An 18,383-nucleotide genomic window follows, 5' to 3' on the forward strand; every position below is an offset into this window, starting at 1 on the left:
AAATTTGCCAAATACAGATAGACTGACATTGTAAATGTATTTCTTACTTGACAAATGTCCTTATTGTGTATAATTTTACCATATTAGAGTTAAAACCTTTCCTTTTTATTTAGACAAAAAATGGGAGAAAATGTTGTGGGATATTTATACACTGTGAAAATATATTGCTATGATTGATTTAATAAGAAGCTGAATGGCGGCCAATAGCTAGGCAGGAGGTTTAGGTAGAACTTCAGACATAGAGCAAGGAAATAGGAAGAGATAACAGAGGTGCAGGGAAATACTAAGGAGACACAGAGGGAGTCAGACATACAGAATGAAAGAACGGTAAAAGGCTATGAGGCAAAAACATAGAATAATATAAATGGGTTAAATTATAAGAAAGACCTAGTGGGACAAGTCTAAGCAAAGGCCAAGCTTTTATAATTAATAAGTTTCTATGTCATTATTTGGGAGTTTGCTGGTGGGACAGAAAAAGACTCTTTATAAGGACCTGGAGAAATGGCTCTACCTGGCTATCCAGAGGACATAGATTCTAGTCCCAGCACACATATGGTGGCTCAACAACTATTTGCACCTCCAGTTCCAGTGAATCCAAAGCCCTCTTCTGGCCTCTGCAGGCACAATGTTCATATATTGTACATCGACAGACATATCAGCAAAACATACTTTCATATAAAACTAAACAACAAAAAGAGAAATAGCAATGGATCTGAACACACACCAATCCTTCCAACCAAAAAATGGCCAATAAAAACACGACAAAGGTCAACCTAATTAACTATCATGGAGATAGAATAACAGACTTGACACAAACTAGAGCCAACTGGGAAGAGAGAACATCAACTGAGCAACTGCTTCTATCAGTTCCTCTGGAGGCATTTTCTTGATTATCAAGCTTGATGTGGGAGGGACCTGTCCACCGTGTGCAGTACCCTAAGCACATGGTTCTGGGCTGCATAAAAAAGCAAGCTGGGGAAGCCATAGAAGCAAGTCAGTAAAAGCAGCACTTCTTCATGGTCTGCTTCGGTTCCAGTTAATGCTCTGAGTTCCTGCCTTGAGTCTCTCAGATGATGGTGTGGTGGTTTGAATGAGAATGGACTCCACAGGCTCTTATTGGGGAAGACTAGGAGGTGTGTCCTTGCTAGAAGAAGCTACTACTGGGAGTGGGCACTGAGATTTCAAAGGACAGGTACCACTGTCAGTGTGCTTTCTGTTTCCTGTCTGTGCATCAAAAAGTGTGCTCTCAGCTTCTGTTCCAGGGCCATCCCTGCCTGCTGCCTCCTGCCATGAAGACCATAGTAAATGCAAGTCCCAAACAAACTCTTCCGTCCCGAAGTTGCCTCAGTCATGGTGCTTTATTGCAGACACAGAAAAGTGACTAAGGCCTGTAAAGTATAAAATGAAATAAACTCTTTCCTCCTCAGGCTGCTTTTGGTCATGGTGCTTTATCACAGGAGCAGATAACTTAAGACAAAGAACTGTAATCAAAAAGCCAAGTTTTAGAAAGGAAGGAGAAAATAAGGAGCCTTCAATTACTTCTAGTGGAACTAAAATGGTAGTCACTCTGGGAAACTATCTGGCAGTAATTCAAAATACTAAACATACCACAGTCAACAATTCCATTCCTATGTACAATATATTTTTTTTAAAAGTGTACATGGATGTCAAAAACAAGCTAAAAAGCAGCAATGCCTATACTAACTGGAGGGTGAATGAAGTGCAAACCCATACAATGGACTACTATTTGGAAACACAAGGGATTTAAACCGTAACAGAAGATAAAGACCAAAACCATTAAACTGGAAAGAAGCCAGTAACAAAAAAAGAGATTATGAAAAGATTGTAGTTGTGTGAAATGTCTGCAACAGACAAATCCACTGTACCAGGAAGTAGACAGTAGCACCTGTTGCACAATCACAATAATCTCGAACTTTACACTTCAATAGCATGAATTCAAAGATATAAGAATTAACCCCAAAGACGCCCAAAATGTACAGCATTGCAATTCCTCACCAACTGTAATCTACTTGAAATCTCCTTAATGTGAAGAAGAAATATCACTAAAAGTCAACGGTAAAGTTGCTGTTTTACAGAAATATTAGGTTATTTTACGGTCATTTTGGAACTGATTACTTACAGACACTGTGAGGGAATCTTGTATATCTTTATGACTCACTAGCTGAACATTACCATCTTCATAATAATGAACCTGTTAGAGAAAGAAAATAAAGCAAGCATTATAGAAATATGATTTTTAGGGCACCACCACTTACATCAACAGACCAGTTTCAGCTCATGTTCAGACTTTCCCAGTGGGCTCCAGACCTTTGACCTCTGTCAGTCTTAGGTCTAGAAGAAGACTAAATATCCCTGCTGTTATTTACACACACAACAGTTGTCACAGTTAGATATTTTACCTCAAAGCCACTCTACTGGTGCCCAAATCTGAAATGTCTAAAACTGATCTCCTCTGGCTGGGCTTGGTAGCATATGCTTTTAATCCCAACACTTGGGAGGCAAAGGCAGGGGATTAGCCTGGTCTACAGAGACAGTTCCAGTGCAGTCAGGAATGCACAGAGAGACCCTGTCTCAAAAGAAGAAAACAACAAGAAAAAAAAAAAAAAAACCCTAAAACAACAAAATCAATATTCTTCTCCAAATATTGCTTCTTTGTATATTTTTACCAATTACTTCCCCCAAATTTAGAATGAATTTACTCAATAAATATTAACTGACTCATTACTATAAATATGCTATATAATATTGTAAATACAAGGCCTTTCAAAAGACCTAGTTCCTAACCTTACACTGCAACACAAGCAAGCACATTAGCACATTCTCTCAAAGGAATAAATAGGGCTTTGGGATAAATTATAGAATTGCGGTATTTTGTAACCTACACAGAAAGCAGGAATAATGGAATGAATAGCTGAAGAAATAAATACACAGGTAACACATAAGTATTTCTAGTGTGGCCTTTAATCCCAGCACTTGGGAGGCAGAGGCAGGCGGATCTCTGTGAGTTCGAGACCAGCCTGGTCTACAAGAGCTAGTTCCAGGCCAGGCTCCAAAACCACAGAGAAACCCTGTCTCGAAAAACCAAAAAAAAAAAAAAAAAAAAAGTATTTCTAGTGTGAACTAAAAAATGGTGTTAAACTTGAAAGTGACAAACACAGATTTAAAATTTTAAATTATCTGTGGTGAAGGCAATGGAAAAAATAGATCAGGAGATATAATGGGGTTTGCATAAGAACAGCCTCAATAGGTACATATGGCTGAATGCTTGGACCTGAGTTAGTGGAACTGTTTGGGAAGGATCAGAAGGTGTGTCCTTCTTGGAAAAACTGTGTCTCTAGGGGCACTTTTCAAGGTTTTAATTTACTTAATTTTACTTTTGGTTTTTCAAGACAGGGTTTCTCTATGTATCTCTGGCTGTCTTGAAATTTACTTTGTAGACTAGGCCGGCCTCAAATTCACAGAGATTTGCTTGCCTCTGCCTCCAAGTGCTAAGATTAAAGGTGTGTGCCACCACCACCCAGCTCCTTTGAGGTTGTAAAGGCCTTCACTATTCCCAGTTAGCACCTTATGCTGATGAATCAGGATGTAAGCTCTCAGCTTTCTTAGCACCATGGTTGCCTGCTTGCAGCCATGCTCTGCCATGAGGGTCATGGATTCACCCTCTGAAACTGTAAGCCCAAATAAATTCTTTCACCTGTAAATTGTCTTGGTCATGGTGTCTTTGCACAGCGATAGAAAAGTAAGACAGGGAGTAAACTAACAAAATAAACTTGCAGTACATGTTAAGCACTATGCTAAGCATTGAAGGCAGACTGGGACAAGCAGCTCCAACCAGCAGCATCATTTTTGAAAGTTATGTAATTGTCCAGGTAAGAGCTACTGAGGCCAAACTGAAAGGGAAAACATTAACAATGACAACTGCTATGCAGAGTTCTTTGCGTCTAACTCTAAGCATTTTACACATGAACTAATTCTCAAACAATCTAAAAACATTTAAACTGTTTTCAACAGAGGGAAATAAGAAGATCAAACAACTTCCTGAAGTCACAGACACAAACAAAAACTGGTTAGGATTCAAACGCATGAAATCTGATTTCAAACTTCATGCTCTCAACTTCTAATCTTCTAATCCTAAAGGAACAGGCACAAAAACATATAAGGGCAGCAGAACACAACTCTAGAGTGTATACCAAAGCCAGATGACATGTTTCAGTACTCTGATTCCTTTACGGCTTTAAGCATATAGTTAATTTTCACAATGAGCGATGCTGTACTGCGTGAACCCAAAGATTAGCCAGCACATTCCTTTAACTTATACAGCAATATTAGTATTCAAACAAGCACTTACTTATATCAAATGTTCTATATAAATAATGAAATTTACATTAATAACCAGAGTTCAGTTCTAGTGCATTTCAAGCAAGAAATTACTTAAAAGTCATATGTAATATAGTAAGATATGTATATATTATTATGCTTCACCTAACTCCATTTATTTCAGATTACATAAGAACACACTCAACTCAAATGCTTAGCTGAACAAACTGTATGAAGAGGGGACCAAATGGCAGCATCTAATTTTAGCTCTGTTTTAGAACTGTCAGCTATCCTTGAGGACATTTAATGACCAGGGAATTAAAGGACAGGTTATTTAAAAGACTTAAAAAGAGCACTACTTGTTTTTTCCATTGCTCTAAAAGACAATCTCGAAAGTTACGGTGTACTATGACAGTATAAGCTGCTTAACCGTGTCTTATCCTTAAATAATGATCTCTGTATCTCATACCTGAATTTTCAAGATGCCAACCACCTGTGTGGTGGAAGGAGTGACTGTAAACTTCCACTCTGACCTCCAACGACCATTCCTTAAAAATAAAAACAGCAGCTGTAAATAAGGGTAGGGAAAATATTTTGAATCAATATTGTTTCAGGTTTAAATGTAATGCTACAATGTGTAAGAGAATAGGAGAAAGACATTGGGCACAGATTTTATAACCACTGAAACATTCAAGAGATTCAAAGTTTAGTTTTAAGACACATTAAATCTTTGCCCAAGAAGACATACATAATGAAAGTAATTCACAATTCTAAAACTAAAGTTTAAAATATAATTCAAAACTAACATAAGAATTGTTTTAACATGTATATATGTATGTATGTATATATTTTGTGCATATGTGTATGTGTTTATGTGGCGATCAGAGGGAAACTTGTTGGTTCTCTTCCTCTATTATGCGGGTGTAAGGGAACACATTTAAGAGCATTAGGCTTAGCAAACAGATGCCTTTACCTGCTGAGTCATCATCTTGCTGACACTAACACTTTAAGAGAGTCTTAAACTACTTCTTTTTGTATGTTTGCATAGGGGAGATACATATGCATTCAGGTACATGTAGGGACAAGAGGTCAACTTCTGATGTTGAATCTAAGGAAGCATCCACCTTGATTTCTGAGACACCATCTCTCACTGACTCAGAGCTCACCAAGTATGCTAGGTTGGATTATCAGAGAACCCCAGAGGTCCACCAGTTTCCTCCTCCCCAGCTCTGAGAAAGAATCATCAGCCCTATGGTGGGGATCAAACTCATATCCTCATGAAATATCAACTGAGCTATCTCCCCAGTCCCTTAGTGATTTAAGAAATAACTGAACTTTTGAAGGATCGTGGGTTATCCCCAAACGCAAATGGAGCTGTTTTACATTTTCCAAATGACACAAAGTAACAACAAATAATCAGTTAGGTTTTGTTATCTGGAAAGGGTAGATACAGTTGTCTTTCCCAACATTAGGTTTAAGATTTCACACAAATGGCAGGACTTTCAAAAAGGTTTTTGGTACAGGTATACAAAATAAAACATTCACAGTAGGAAATTGACCATTCACCATAAAATTACTTCCGTTTTTTTTGCTCTAGGAGAAGCATCTATATAATGACAAAAACCTCATATCTATAGTCAATACACACCATCTGAAAACTATTAAGGCAGCAAAAGATAATATAATGAAAAACATGTTTCTGAGTGGCTTATCTAAGCACATTCAAAGAAGTTTGGCTGCAACAATCTACATCTCATCAGTTTTGTTTCATATTTCCAAAATAAATTATTTCTTTTATTAAGACATTATACCAAGAAAGCACTGAGTCCTAAAAACATGCATTACTCTGAAAATATACATATATTGCCTCAGACCATGCGAAGAAAAATAGAAATCTAACTCACCACAATTTGAGAATGATTTCAAAAGGTTCTTCAAAAAGTATTACTGCACTGAGTAACAATACCCTTTCCTCAACAGAGTAAATGGCCAACATGTCCTAGATTTAACTAAGTCTATATCCCTCTTTTATTAATTCTATAATTGCAAATGTGTGCTCCTAATATTTACTAAGTTCCTAAATACTGCCACACATGAGGAAACGAACGTGATGACTTAAAGTGAAGTGTAATAAACTCTTCAGACTCCTCTTCTTCTGTTTTGTCTTTGTCTCTTTGTTTTAAAACAGGATCTTCACGTGAGCATAGGTAGTCCGCAATCCTGCAATCCTCATGCTCTGGCCTCCTGAGTGCTGGGATTATAGCTGTCCACTACCAAGTCCAGCCTAAAATTTATTTTTTCTACAAAGTGAAAATGATTTTTAGCTTCAAAGATACAGTATTCACTGTGATAACTTACAAAAGGGGTCAATACGTAAAATGAAATAATGTGAATAGAAAACTCCAGAGATTTAATTCATTTCCTATATAGTAAAGCTCAAAGGAGTTTTACTTTTGAAAGCTAGTAATAAGTTCCCAAAAGATTTATAAATAAAGATTACTAAGAATTTTTATTTAGTAGTTCAAGTTCAACAGTTGATTTATTTTTATTTCCTGGCACAAAAATATAAATAATAGCTTTCTAAAGATTCACTAGTTTAGGATTATGGAGATAAGACAGAGAACCTCTGTATGTCATCATCCTTAGGAAGCTGTAGTCTGTCATTTAGGCATATATTTAGATATGGATGATGGATCTGCATTCCTCCAAATATTTTTGGTTAACCTTTATGGAACACGGTATTTATTTCTGACATGACTAAGTAATAGAGCAGCAGCCTTGGGTTAGGGCCCAAGCTGGTCTAACTGGGGCCACTGACACTTGTAACTTTACCCTAAAGAGTATCCCCAAACAACCTGGCTAATGAATCAAAACTCAACATACTTGAAAGGTAAACAACATTTTCATCATATTTACTCTGATATTCGTAATTTCTTAACAAAAAAGGGTCCAAAACTAAGATTTCATTCAATTTTTAATACACAATCTCAGAAAAAATTCAAATTTTCAAACACCTGATTAATAGGGAAAATAAATGTGGATACAAACTGTTGTGTACAGTTATAAAGCATGATTGTAACTTTTTACATTTCCAACAAAACCATGTTCACAAAAAACATCTAACCCAAAAGTCCAAGTTTAAAGCCCTTAGGTTTTTGTTTTTTGTTTTTTTTTTTAAACATTTCTGTCCTCTCTCTTGAGTAAGGCTCACACAGAGCACCCGGTTCTCAGCATGGGCAGATGGCTCTGCCACCTGGTCTGTTTGCACACCTGCTCATTCCTGTCCCAACTCGCTTTGCTCTCCTATACTCTGTGTCGAATGTCATCAGATTTACTGCATTCCAAATGACTGGGATGATCATCATGAAGCAAGTTATCTTTCAAATTCTCAAACGGCAGTAGTTTTATGTATCAAGTTTATATCGCTTTTAGTCACACACGTGTGACTGATTTACATGGAACATAAACAATGTTAAAATTAAGTACACAAAAAGTTAACTTACCAAAAGTTTTTTGCTTGGAACTGATGGCTTTCTATGCATGCAATAATGGTCTGTTGCCCATCTATTTTTTTGCCATACACCTATTGGCAAAGAAAACAAGAACAGTGAGTTAGTTGACTTAGGGCCACAAATGCCTAACTTAAAGCGTCTATAAGGTACTGTAGAAAGTGGGTATAAACCATGATGTATAGTCATTTTAGGTTAGATAGGTAAACAGAACCAAGACCACCTGGCTTCACAAGCTCAGATGCCTCAACTCTATCCACATTAAATGTCTGAAGCATTCCAAGTGGGGGATTTTTCAGGATCTTATCTGCATTTCTAAAGATCACTATGGCTATGGAGCAGACCAAACTGAGGTGCTAAAGAATCTATCTGAATACAACCATCCTAGGAAAGTTCAAAAACAAAAAACATTCAGATTTCCTACTAAATTTCATTCTGAAAAAATAAAAATAGTTTAAGTCAGTGAACAAACAATATTAAAACGGGAAATTAAACTATAAAATACTTGAAATAATTCCACTTCCAAATTTTTTATTTGTTCTAAGAGTTCTGTAACTGAATTAAAAGTTAATTCAGGCTGATGAGACATGAACAGAAGACTAAAGACAGTGCCATCATTTTCTTTAATCCAGTGTCTGAACTTAATCTCAATTTAACTGAACTGAATTTAATGCAAAATTAGTCTATCATTTGGGAATATATTTTTAGAAAGATAAAAATTCTTTGAAGAAAAAAGCTAGAACTTATAGCTGTTAGCTCTATACATTACTGTAAATTTCAGGGAATTACACAAACTGCCTCCTATGTGTGAGGAACAGAAGGGACTCACAGTGCAGACCCCATTTGGGTAATGTTCTTTTACGTAAGCTCGCAGTGCAGTTTCTACTGACGTTCTCCATGATTCGATCGCATTTTCTGCTTCATATGGCCTTGGATCAGTTGCTTCTTTTCTTAAATGATCAAATTTGAAACAAATTCTGTTTTTTGGATCCAAAAACTTTCCATTTCCCAAGTCTCCATGTTCTGTTATCAACACCTTTAATTTTCAAATGAAAGTAGGAAAACAATATTAACATGGATACACAGTCACAAACACTTGCTTAAGCCCCGTTCTGAAACCATACAATTATACTGTAAGCAACTGCTTTAACTATGCTGTGCAAGTACATTCTTTTAAAAGAGTAGGCCACAAAGATACCAGGGATATTCTCAATTAGTGTACATTGGAGCTTCTTTCACTACAATTTCTGGATTCTAAAAGGGAACTGGCTATCCAGTCACCCATCTATTCCGATACCCACACAATGAGCCACAGTTTACTATTTCTGAGAGCAGGCCTGAGCTCCTAAATACCAAGACCCTATCAATGAGACGGCTTCAATCCAGCAAGGCAGCTCTCCAGTCCTCATCTGTTTGGTGCCCACATTCTTTCTGTGCTTTTGTTTCTTATAAACTAATTACTACTACTAACTTCCAAAACTTTAAAATATAGTTTATACATTTATGTACATTTAAATTACATGAATAACTTCTTTATTTTGTGTCTTACTTAAAACAAAACAAAACAAAGCCTTTTTCTTCTGCAGCTGTACCAGTCTGTGACAGGACTTTCCCATCCCTTTGATGTAAATCAAGCTGACAACATAGGATCTAGCTTTTCTAAATTTTTTGTGGTAATAAATGTTCGTTAGATAAATATGTACACGTATGGTTTGTAGGTCACTGTTTACAAAGAATGATAAAAACACATATATAAACATAAACCTTTTTATGCATCTTGTTGGGCTGGCCCAGACGAAAATCACCTAAAACGCCAAGATGAACAACCATGTGGAACCAAGTCTCATTGGTGAGAGGGAAACTGAACATTGTAAACTTCCTCCGGGTCTGCTAATCCCTTGCCTCCTCAGAACTTAACCACAGTCTCCTGTTATCCTAAATGGCCAGAGAAAAACCCACCACCCAAACTCCGTGCAGTTCCTGTTCCTTAATGCTGTCCTGCTACACTCCTGCCCCATTAAAAACACCCTATAAAACCCCAAACTCATTTGTCCTTCTCCTGGGGACAGCCTGGCAGTTCACAGATTGAATGAATAAAGCTTTGCCTTTTGGCTATAATATAGTTCTGATGGTCTTGTTCTTCTATTAAGCCACTTAGACCTGGACTTTTTCTCAACACAGACACCTAAAGAAATCACTTAAAGTCTACCAGCTATCTTTCACCATCCTCTTTAATGGTTGCATAATATCCCATGGTGTTACATAATTTAACCCACCAATCCATTATTGGTATGTCATTTCTTTATTTACAAGTGTTTTCAAGCATTTTCTTTTCTAGAGAAGGGCAAAGCACCATTAAAAATGGTGAAGTATCGTTGTAAATCCTTAACACTGTTCTTATTTACAATACTTTTTAAACTTAATATTTTTAAAATTTATTCATTTGTTTACTTGGTTCAAGGTAGGGTTTTTCTGTGTAACCTGGCTGTCCTGGAACTCATCCTGTAGATCAGAATGGCCTCTAACTCAGAGATTCTGCTGGGATAAAAAGCATACACCACCACCACCTGGCTAACTTTTTAAACTTTAGCTGACAAATAGCAATTATATCAAGATAATTTTTTTTGTTTGTTTTTGTTCTTTCAGAGACACGGTTTCTCTGTGTTAACAACTCTGTCTTGAAACTCGCTACATCAGGGTAGCCTCAAACTCAGAAATCTACCCCTCCTGAGGTCTGTGCCACCATGCCTAGCTTAGACGACAGCATTTGAGACTCAGGCCACTCATTCCACTGTGGGTTCTAGGGGTCAAAATCAGGTCATCAATCTTGCACAGCAAGTGTTTTTACCCACTAAGTCACCTTACTGGACCACTGTTTGTTACTATCTTTAAAGTTCTTAAAACTACACTCAATGTATGAAATTAGTATACACTACTTTTTAAGACATTTTTTGGTTTGAAGTACTGAAATTATGCTAGCTTGTTAAAATGACTTTAGAAGTTAGTAAGAAGCCAGGCGGTGGTGGTGCACGCCTTTAATCCCAGCACTCGGGAGGCAGAGGCAGGTGGATCTCTGGGAGTTCGAGGCCAGCCTGGTCTACAAGAGCTAGTTCCAGGACGGGCACCAAAGCTACAAAGAAACCCTGTCTCGAAAAACCAAAAAAAAAAAAAAAAAAAGCTAGTAAGTATTTTAAAAAGATGCATCTTCTAATGTAGTAAACGTTCTTCTACGGATTTATCTAAAGACAATCATTGTCAATGTTACCAAGAATACAAAGACAATCAATGTAGTATTGCTTGTAAAGGTAACCAATTAAAAAAAAAAATCAACGGACCAAAATCTCTGAAGAAATGAAGTAACAGTAGCATATATATCTTTAAAATATATTTTAAATTATGTGTATGTATGTTTGCATGTCTGTCCATATGAGTATAGATGCTGATGGAGACCCAAAGAGGGCAGCAGAACCTCTGAAGCAGAAGATACAGAGAGCGTGACCGTCTGAAGTGGTTGCTGGGAACCAAACTTGGGTCCTCTGCAAGAGCAGCCAGCCCTCCTCACTTCTCATCTAGCTCTCTACTCACATTCGTGCAGAGCTATGCACGTTTTCCCTTTAGTTACAAGTTATATGTCTAGTCTTACAGTTCTCCCCTTGAACCACAAAACTTAAGCTATATAATAATGCCAAACAGAAGCAACCAAAGACTCTTTCCAATCTTTTTTCTTGTATTGTCCCCATCAGTTGATGCAATCCATGTAATTGTGACTCAACAGAATCACAAGTCACTGACTATGACAGCTCTAAAGAACAACAAAAATGGTAATGACTTTTTGTGGGTTTTGTTTTAGAAAAGAGAATACAGAAAGACTTGTAGATATAATCCAACTATTTTCAAGATAGCTCAGTCTATCTTGGTACTACGTAACTCAAGCTGTCCATGAATTAATATCAATCCTGCTATCTCAGCTTCATGAAAGCTAGAACAGGTGTAAGACATTACAGCTGGGTTAATGCTAAAAGTGATTTTCAGATAAATGAGCACTTCAGTTATTTTGCCAGTAAATGCCTATGATTAAAATGAGTATTATTATACCATCTAATAATTCTTTCAGGATACATTTTTATAACTAAAAACAAAAAGCAGTGTTATTTGTGTTTTATGACACATACCTGATCTTCATAGCCTTCAATTTTTACTGGTGTAAACTGGTCCAAGTTATACTGTGCAAATGCACTAAAAAAGAAAAAGTTCAATTATTCAAAACCATACTATTATTTTTCAAAATCAACTGACAGTAAATCTATACTGTACATGTTAAGGTTAATAAAGCTGTAACTCTCTTATCTGCAGCTAAACTATAGATATAGTTGTTTAAGAAAAAACAAGCAATGACACGTAGCTTTTAACATAGCAAAATAAAATACAACCAGCATATATAAGTAGCCACTTATTAAAAGAACCTGGAAGCAATGATCACCAATTTTTAATGTACATATACAATTATTTAAGAAATTAGTCTACAGACTAGGTACTGTGATAATCAGTTTATACTGACAAAAGTCTTATAGTTGAATACAAGAGAGAATAAACGCCTAATGAGAACACCTAGTCATAGCAAAAAATAGAAAGTAATATTCAAGAATTACCAATGCATTTTCAAGGAATTACAGTATCAAGGCAAAAGTAAAAACAACAACAAGAACACCCCTAGAATAATTCCATCAATGTGACACTAAGAAATTAAGCAGGCTCTATCTTCTGAAAGTGAGAGATGGTTGGGGAGACGGCTTAATGCACATACATGAGAACCTGTGTTCAAATCTCTAGGAACAACGTAAAGTCTGCAATCCTAGTGCTGGGAGACAGAAATGGGCTGATCCCAGGGGTTCACTGGACAGCAAGCCTAACCAAAAGGGTGAGGTTCAGGTTCAGTGCAAAACCCTGTCTCAGAACATAAGGTGGAGAGCAAGAGAGAAAGAGACCCCATGTCAATCTCAGGCTATACAAACACACATGGGTAATTACATTTAAATATACATACATGCACACACATAACAAAAAGAAAGGGATAGGGAGAAGAGAGGGGATAAAAGGAAGGGAAGAGAAGAATGTTTTAATGAGAGGGACTGTTAGGAATAAAGGATAGAAAAGGTCCAATGTCACAGAAAGCACCAAGCAGGTGCTCACTGGTATTTACTGAGTTGCACTGGAAGATCTTTTAGATTTTTATGATTATGCTTGCTTGTGATGGCTGAAGGAGGCTTGTCATGCTGACAACTCTATGGAGCTGGTCTTCTCCTACCACCTGAACATGGGGTCAGGAGATTGAACTTGGGTCACCAGGCTTGCACAGATGGGTAGGAAGCGCTATCACTCACTGAACCATCTCACCAAACCCTGGAAGGTATTGAGGATAGAAGAATTACTCTGAGAGGCAAAGCACAGTGACAGATGTGCCTCTAAAGACTAATGTGGCAGTGGTGCATACAACAAATCATGCAGTGCGGTGAGTAGAAACAGAAAAGCTGCAAGGCTATCGAAAAACCTACAGCAGAAACTTAGCTACAAAATGGTGGAGATACAGACGATGGCCTCTTTTAGAACTTAAGAATAATATATTTATGTGATAATTATGTAACACGTGTAGGAAAGACTCAAAGTATGGAAAATTATATACAGAACTGCAACTGTGTTCTGTTAAATTGATACTACTATATATCTAGGAAATTGTCTCCACTTAACACTATTGAGAGTTTTAAACTTTAAGACTATATCTATTATAGGAGAGTAATAAATACAAAGACAGCAAAATAAAATTGAATCGCCATCTCTTGAAGGTCCCAACACAGCACTTTAAAAGCCGAAGGAAGCAAACACAGAAGTGCACAGACAGGAAGTCAGAGCCGCTACTTTCTTTCAACTTTCTTAACACACCAGTAATATTCCTAAGAATAGTCTGAATGTGGTCAGACTGTCAGACTTTGTATATGCAATGCCCACAGAAGGCTCCTGTTCCACAGGTGGTGTGGCTACTGTGGGAGGCTGTGCAAGTCTGAGGAAGCGAGGACTAAGCTTGGGGAAGTAGGTTACCGGGTCATGGCTCTCAAAGTTATAGTCATCCCCTGGTTCTGGTCTTGCTCTTTGCTTCCTGGTCCTGTGAATGGCCTCAGTTATAAGCTCCTGCCACCATGATTTCTGTACCATCATTTACTGGAGCTCTCCAAAACCAAAAGCTAAGTTGCTTATATCAGCTATGTTATCACCGCAATGCATCCGTAACTAAGACACTCACTAACCCTTGAATCAGTTACTTCAAAGCTATGTTTGTAAATTCAATTACTTAGAGTTTAGAATTAAGTTTTTCTAATAAAATTTGTATTTTAAAACATATAGGCTGGGCAGTGGTGGCGCACACCTTTAATCCCAGAACTTGGGAGGCATAGGCAGATGGATTGTTGTGAGTTCTAGGCTAGCCTGGTCTACAAAGTGAGTTCCAGGACAGTTAGGGCTGTCACACACAGAAACTCTGTCTTGAAAAACCAAAACCAACCAAATAAATAAATGAATACTTTAAGAAATGTAAATAGCAATTTAGCAGCAGGTGAACCTAAAGCCTTTTACTGCCCATAGGATCAAACCTCATGCATCTTTAACCTGGAGGCAGGAGTAGGAAGAGGAGCAAACTGGAAAAACTAAAGTAAGTATGTGACAGGTTTTTATCTAAAACACTTAAAACAAATAAATGGTACAGTGCAGTGCAAAAGGTACTCATAGTAGAGCAATCAGAACATATGATTTTTTTCTAATCCTATTATTAGCTAGTAAGAACTTCATTTACCTTATAACACCAAATTTGTACTAGATGACTTCCAAAGTCCCTTCCAAAATAAGTACCTTATTCAGCATTTCAGAATCAGCCAAAGGGCTTAGGGAGATAGTTCAGTAGTTAAGAGCATATACTGAACTTGAAGTAGCTCCCAACACCCACGCTGGGCAGCTCACAACTGCCTCTAACTATAGTTCCAAGAGATTCAATATCCTTATATGTCTTCTGTGGGAATCAGCAAGCACACAAACACATATATATAATTAATAATAAAATAAACCCAATCTTTTTCTCAAAATAGAAATTAAAGTATTCTTTCTTTGGGTTCTGAAGGCCTTTGATATGTTTCTAGTATTCTATTTTATTTCATATGGTCTTATACTGGATATTCTGAATCTGATGAAAAAAATTCCTACAAGGCTTACTGATTTCATAATGGTGAAGCCTGATATTCTTCTGTCTGCTGAATACGAGTATTTGGAGGTATTTCATAGTGTTCTAGATTTAATATAACAGGCTCTTACAGTGAGTCGGATTTTACTTGGACAGATAATGAAATTTTGGCTTTTAGTAAAGAGGCATCAACTCTATCCACTCAAAAACACAAACAAAAAACCGACAGCCCTGCTTTGTCCCCTTACAAAAAGAGGGAAAATAAATAAATAAAGACTAGAAAAGATGAAGCCACATCTTTTCTAAGGGAAGAAAACAGTACATGTAGGAAAGAGATATGAATGCATCAAAAAAATTCAGTATCGAAAACAACTGAAGAGGAGCCCACATTTCTGCTTATATATTTGCTCCAGAGAACTGGCATGGGAACATATTTTGGTGATGTCGCCTAAACTTAGGCTATACAAGCTTTGAAACGTTTTTTTTAATAGCAAGTGACAATCATTTCTTTAGAGGAAAGTTTAAGTTGAGATTTTAAAAGATATGCATGTTGTGTATCATGTACATAGTATATATGAGCGATGTTACTTGGTATGTAAGACAGTGGCAAACATCCAAAGAAAAGAGAACTTTATTTCATATTTGTCCCTAACTACCCCTGTGACTTCTCAGTCTAATATACACATACATGTAAATGTGAATACTTGTATAAATAGTTGTGCAAACTTTACTGTATTTCAGAAACTCTACGTCAAGAACTAGACCTTCATTGTCACCTTTACAACATCTGTTCTTTCCCAGTCACCTTAATTATGGAAACATAAAATACTTACTGTGCTGCTCCTTCCCTGAGAAGATTATCATTATTAAGCAATAATCGAACATCTGCAAAACAATATTATGTTTTATGTATTATTATTTTCTGTATGGATATTGCAAGGAGTACAGTTTGTTTTATTGAAGCATTAAAACTTCCCATACACATAAGATCAAAATATTCTAATGACCAAACTATCCACAAATATGCACCATGGTACTTAAAAAGCAAAAGATTTTGATTAGGTAACAGAAAAGGAAATTAAAAAAAAAAAAAAGGTCAGTTTAAAGAGTTGCTGTAGGCAGATGCACAGCATCTCCAAAGAATTAAAGATAAACTGCAGCAGAAAATGGTCTGATAAATTCCCAGAAAATACTTAGGACTATGTTTCTTAGTTTTGACAACACATTCACAGGTTTCAAACAAGTTTGGCCTATAGAAAGCATAATTACAGTTTGTGATCAAGGGGCACCAACAAGCCTTCTGTCCTTTTATAATCTTGTGAGGAACAGATAAATACTCCCATTTTTACTGACTTTCAATAGGTTTCATTTCCTTATAAAGAAAGCTCTGAAGAGGAAGAATATATCAAGCCTTAGCATTACAAATTAAGCATATCATGGGGGTTCAAATGGTTCGGCTGTAAAAGTACTTGCTGTGTAGCCTGACAACCTGAGCTAGATCCTCAGAACCAACAGTGGAAGAAACCAATTCACGTAAAATTGTCCTTTGACCTCTACCTACCTACCTACCTACCTACCTACCTACCTACCTACCTACACACACACACACACACACAGTTTTTAAAGATTTTAATGACTTACCATTAAAAACCTCATTAAATTCTCCAGGAGGGGCATGAATGATGAATTTTGCTGCTATACGTACCTAAGACAGAAATGAAGACGTAAATAACATGGTATGCATTCTGCTAAAATGACAAAAAAGCCAAATCAGTATTATATAAATTTCAAAGTTCTTTAAAGGCTATAACATTTCTACAAACACAAGTTTGTTATTACTGATTTAGACATTTAATATAATTACATCAGGCTAAATAAAGGTAAAATATATAATTTAATACAATTAAGAATTTAAAGCTGTCTACAGATAAACATTTTTACACAATTTTACTTCTTTTAAAACAAATAAAGAACTCTTAAAGAAGCCCATATGTGAGAAAAGATGAAATTAGGTAGGTACACTGATTTAACTCAAAACTACATAAATGCGGGAAAACACTCCAAAATATGAATGTCCTGGATGCTGAGAAACTTCTGATCCTAAGCACTTAGAATCTTTATCCAGATAGGCAACTTTATCAGCAAACCTATTCATGACTACACCAAGCACTCTTATGCTTTAACAGGCGAAAACAACAAACTACGCAAAAACATGTGAGTGGATACTTCACCAAACAGGATGCGCACAAGACACGCACATATATGAAAAACGTGCTCAGTATTCTTCATTAGAAAATGGATAAAGAAATCAGGAAATACTACCCCAGACAAAACAGAAAGGGTAAAATAAAAAGATTGCTTGGTGTGGGTTGAAGACAACTGCAGCTCCCTACAATACTTTTAAGAATGTAAAGCTGTTATGACAAATAAGCTGTGGTACATCTATATAATGTAATTACTTAGCAATAAAAAAGAACTATAGATATATGAAACAACTTGAATTAATTCTAAAGTACTGCAGTGGATTGAAAGAAAAACTCAAAAGGTTAGTGATACTCTTTAAGACTTTTTCATACAACATTCAACCTTAGTACATATGCTCTAGCACATTCAATAAGCCCATTTTACGTTAAAATATTTTTAAGTATTTAATTAATCTTACCCATCAAACCACATAGCACGCCTAGCACAGCACACTATAGTGTTCAGTTTACTACCTCTGTAATTAATTGGGATGTAGGAACCAGTCTTAGAAGCACACCATACCACAAATTCCTAGCCCTAGATTCAAAATCTGAACCAGGGTTTTCACTGAGCTCATACTGCCCTTGCACCTCAAAGGTAAAAAATTGTGAGCAGGACCATCTCAGGCAGGGTCGTCTCTACAGCAAAGGAGTTTGGGACAGGGTGGGAAAGAGAATGATTAAAGGAAAGGAAGAAAATGAGGTATTTGAATAATGCCAGATTGTGGTGGTGGGTCTATAACTTTCTACAAGTTAAAGGTCTTTCAAGTAAAGGAGTATACTGCTATTGTATGCCCATTTTGAAAATAAAAACATAGTTCTTCATTTAAGAGTTATTACTAAAAGGCACATTATGTAAGCAGGATGTGTCTGTGAAATTTCCTTCTAAATATTTATATCCATTCATCAGTAAGTACTGCTATCAGTTTTGGTCAGAGATGGTTTATTTTTGTTTTTTGCTGTGGATGGCTGTTACTGCAGAGATTCGTAGGTGTCCAAAGTGCTGAGAGTTACTGTTGGATGTACTGCTCTAAATGGGACATCTGTACCACTCCCTTCAGGCTCAGAGGA

At 36.6% G+C, this 18,383-nt stretch overlaps 1 protein-coding gene across 1 annotated transcript in view; it reads right to left on the reverse strand.

Moving 5' to 3' along the window:
• Positions 1 to 18,383, reverse strand: part of Capza2 (capping actin protein of muscle Z-line subunit alpha 2) — a 38,424-nt gene that overhangs the window by 8,055 nt on the left and 11,986 nt on the right. The window contains exons 2-8 of the mRNA XM_057773384.1: positions 16,711 to 16,774; positions 15,903 to 15,954; positions 12,020 to 12,083; positions 8,677 to 8,883; positions 7,842 to 7,921; positions 4,808 to 4,886; positions 2,141 to 2,212 (exon numbers count right to left, since the gene is read on the reverse strand). Coding sequence (XP_057629367.1) covers positions 2,141 to 2,212; positions 4,808 to 4,886; positions 7,842 to 7,921; positions 8,677 to 8,883; positions 12,020 to 12,083; positions 15,903 to 15,954; positions 16,711 to 16,774 — 618 coding nt within the window. The remainder of the gene's footprint in view (positions 1 to 2,140; positions 2,213 to 4,807; positions 4,887 to 7,841; positions 7,922 to 8,676; positions 8,884 to 12,019; positions 12,084 to 15,902; positions 15,955 to 16,710; positions 16,775 to 18,383) is intronic.

Source organism: Chionomys nivalis, chromosome 1, assembly GCF_950005125.1.
Source record: "Chionomys nivalis chromosome 1, mChiNiv1.1, whole genome shotgun sequence".
Taxonomy (NCBI): Eukaryota; Metazoa; Chordata; class Mammalia; order Rodentia; family Cricetidae; genus Chionomys; species Chionomys nivalis.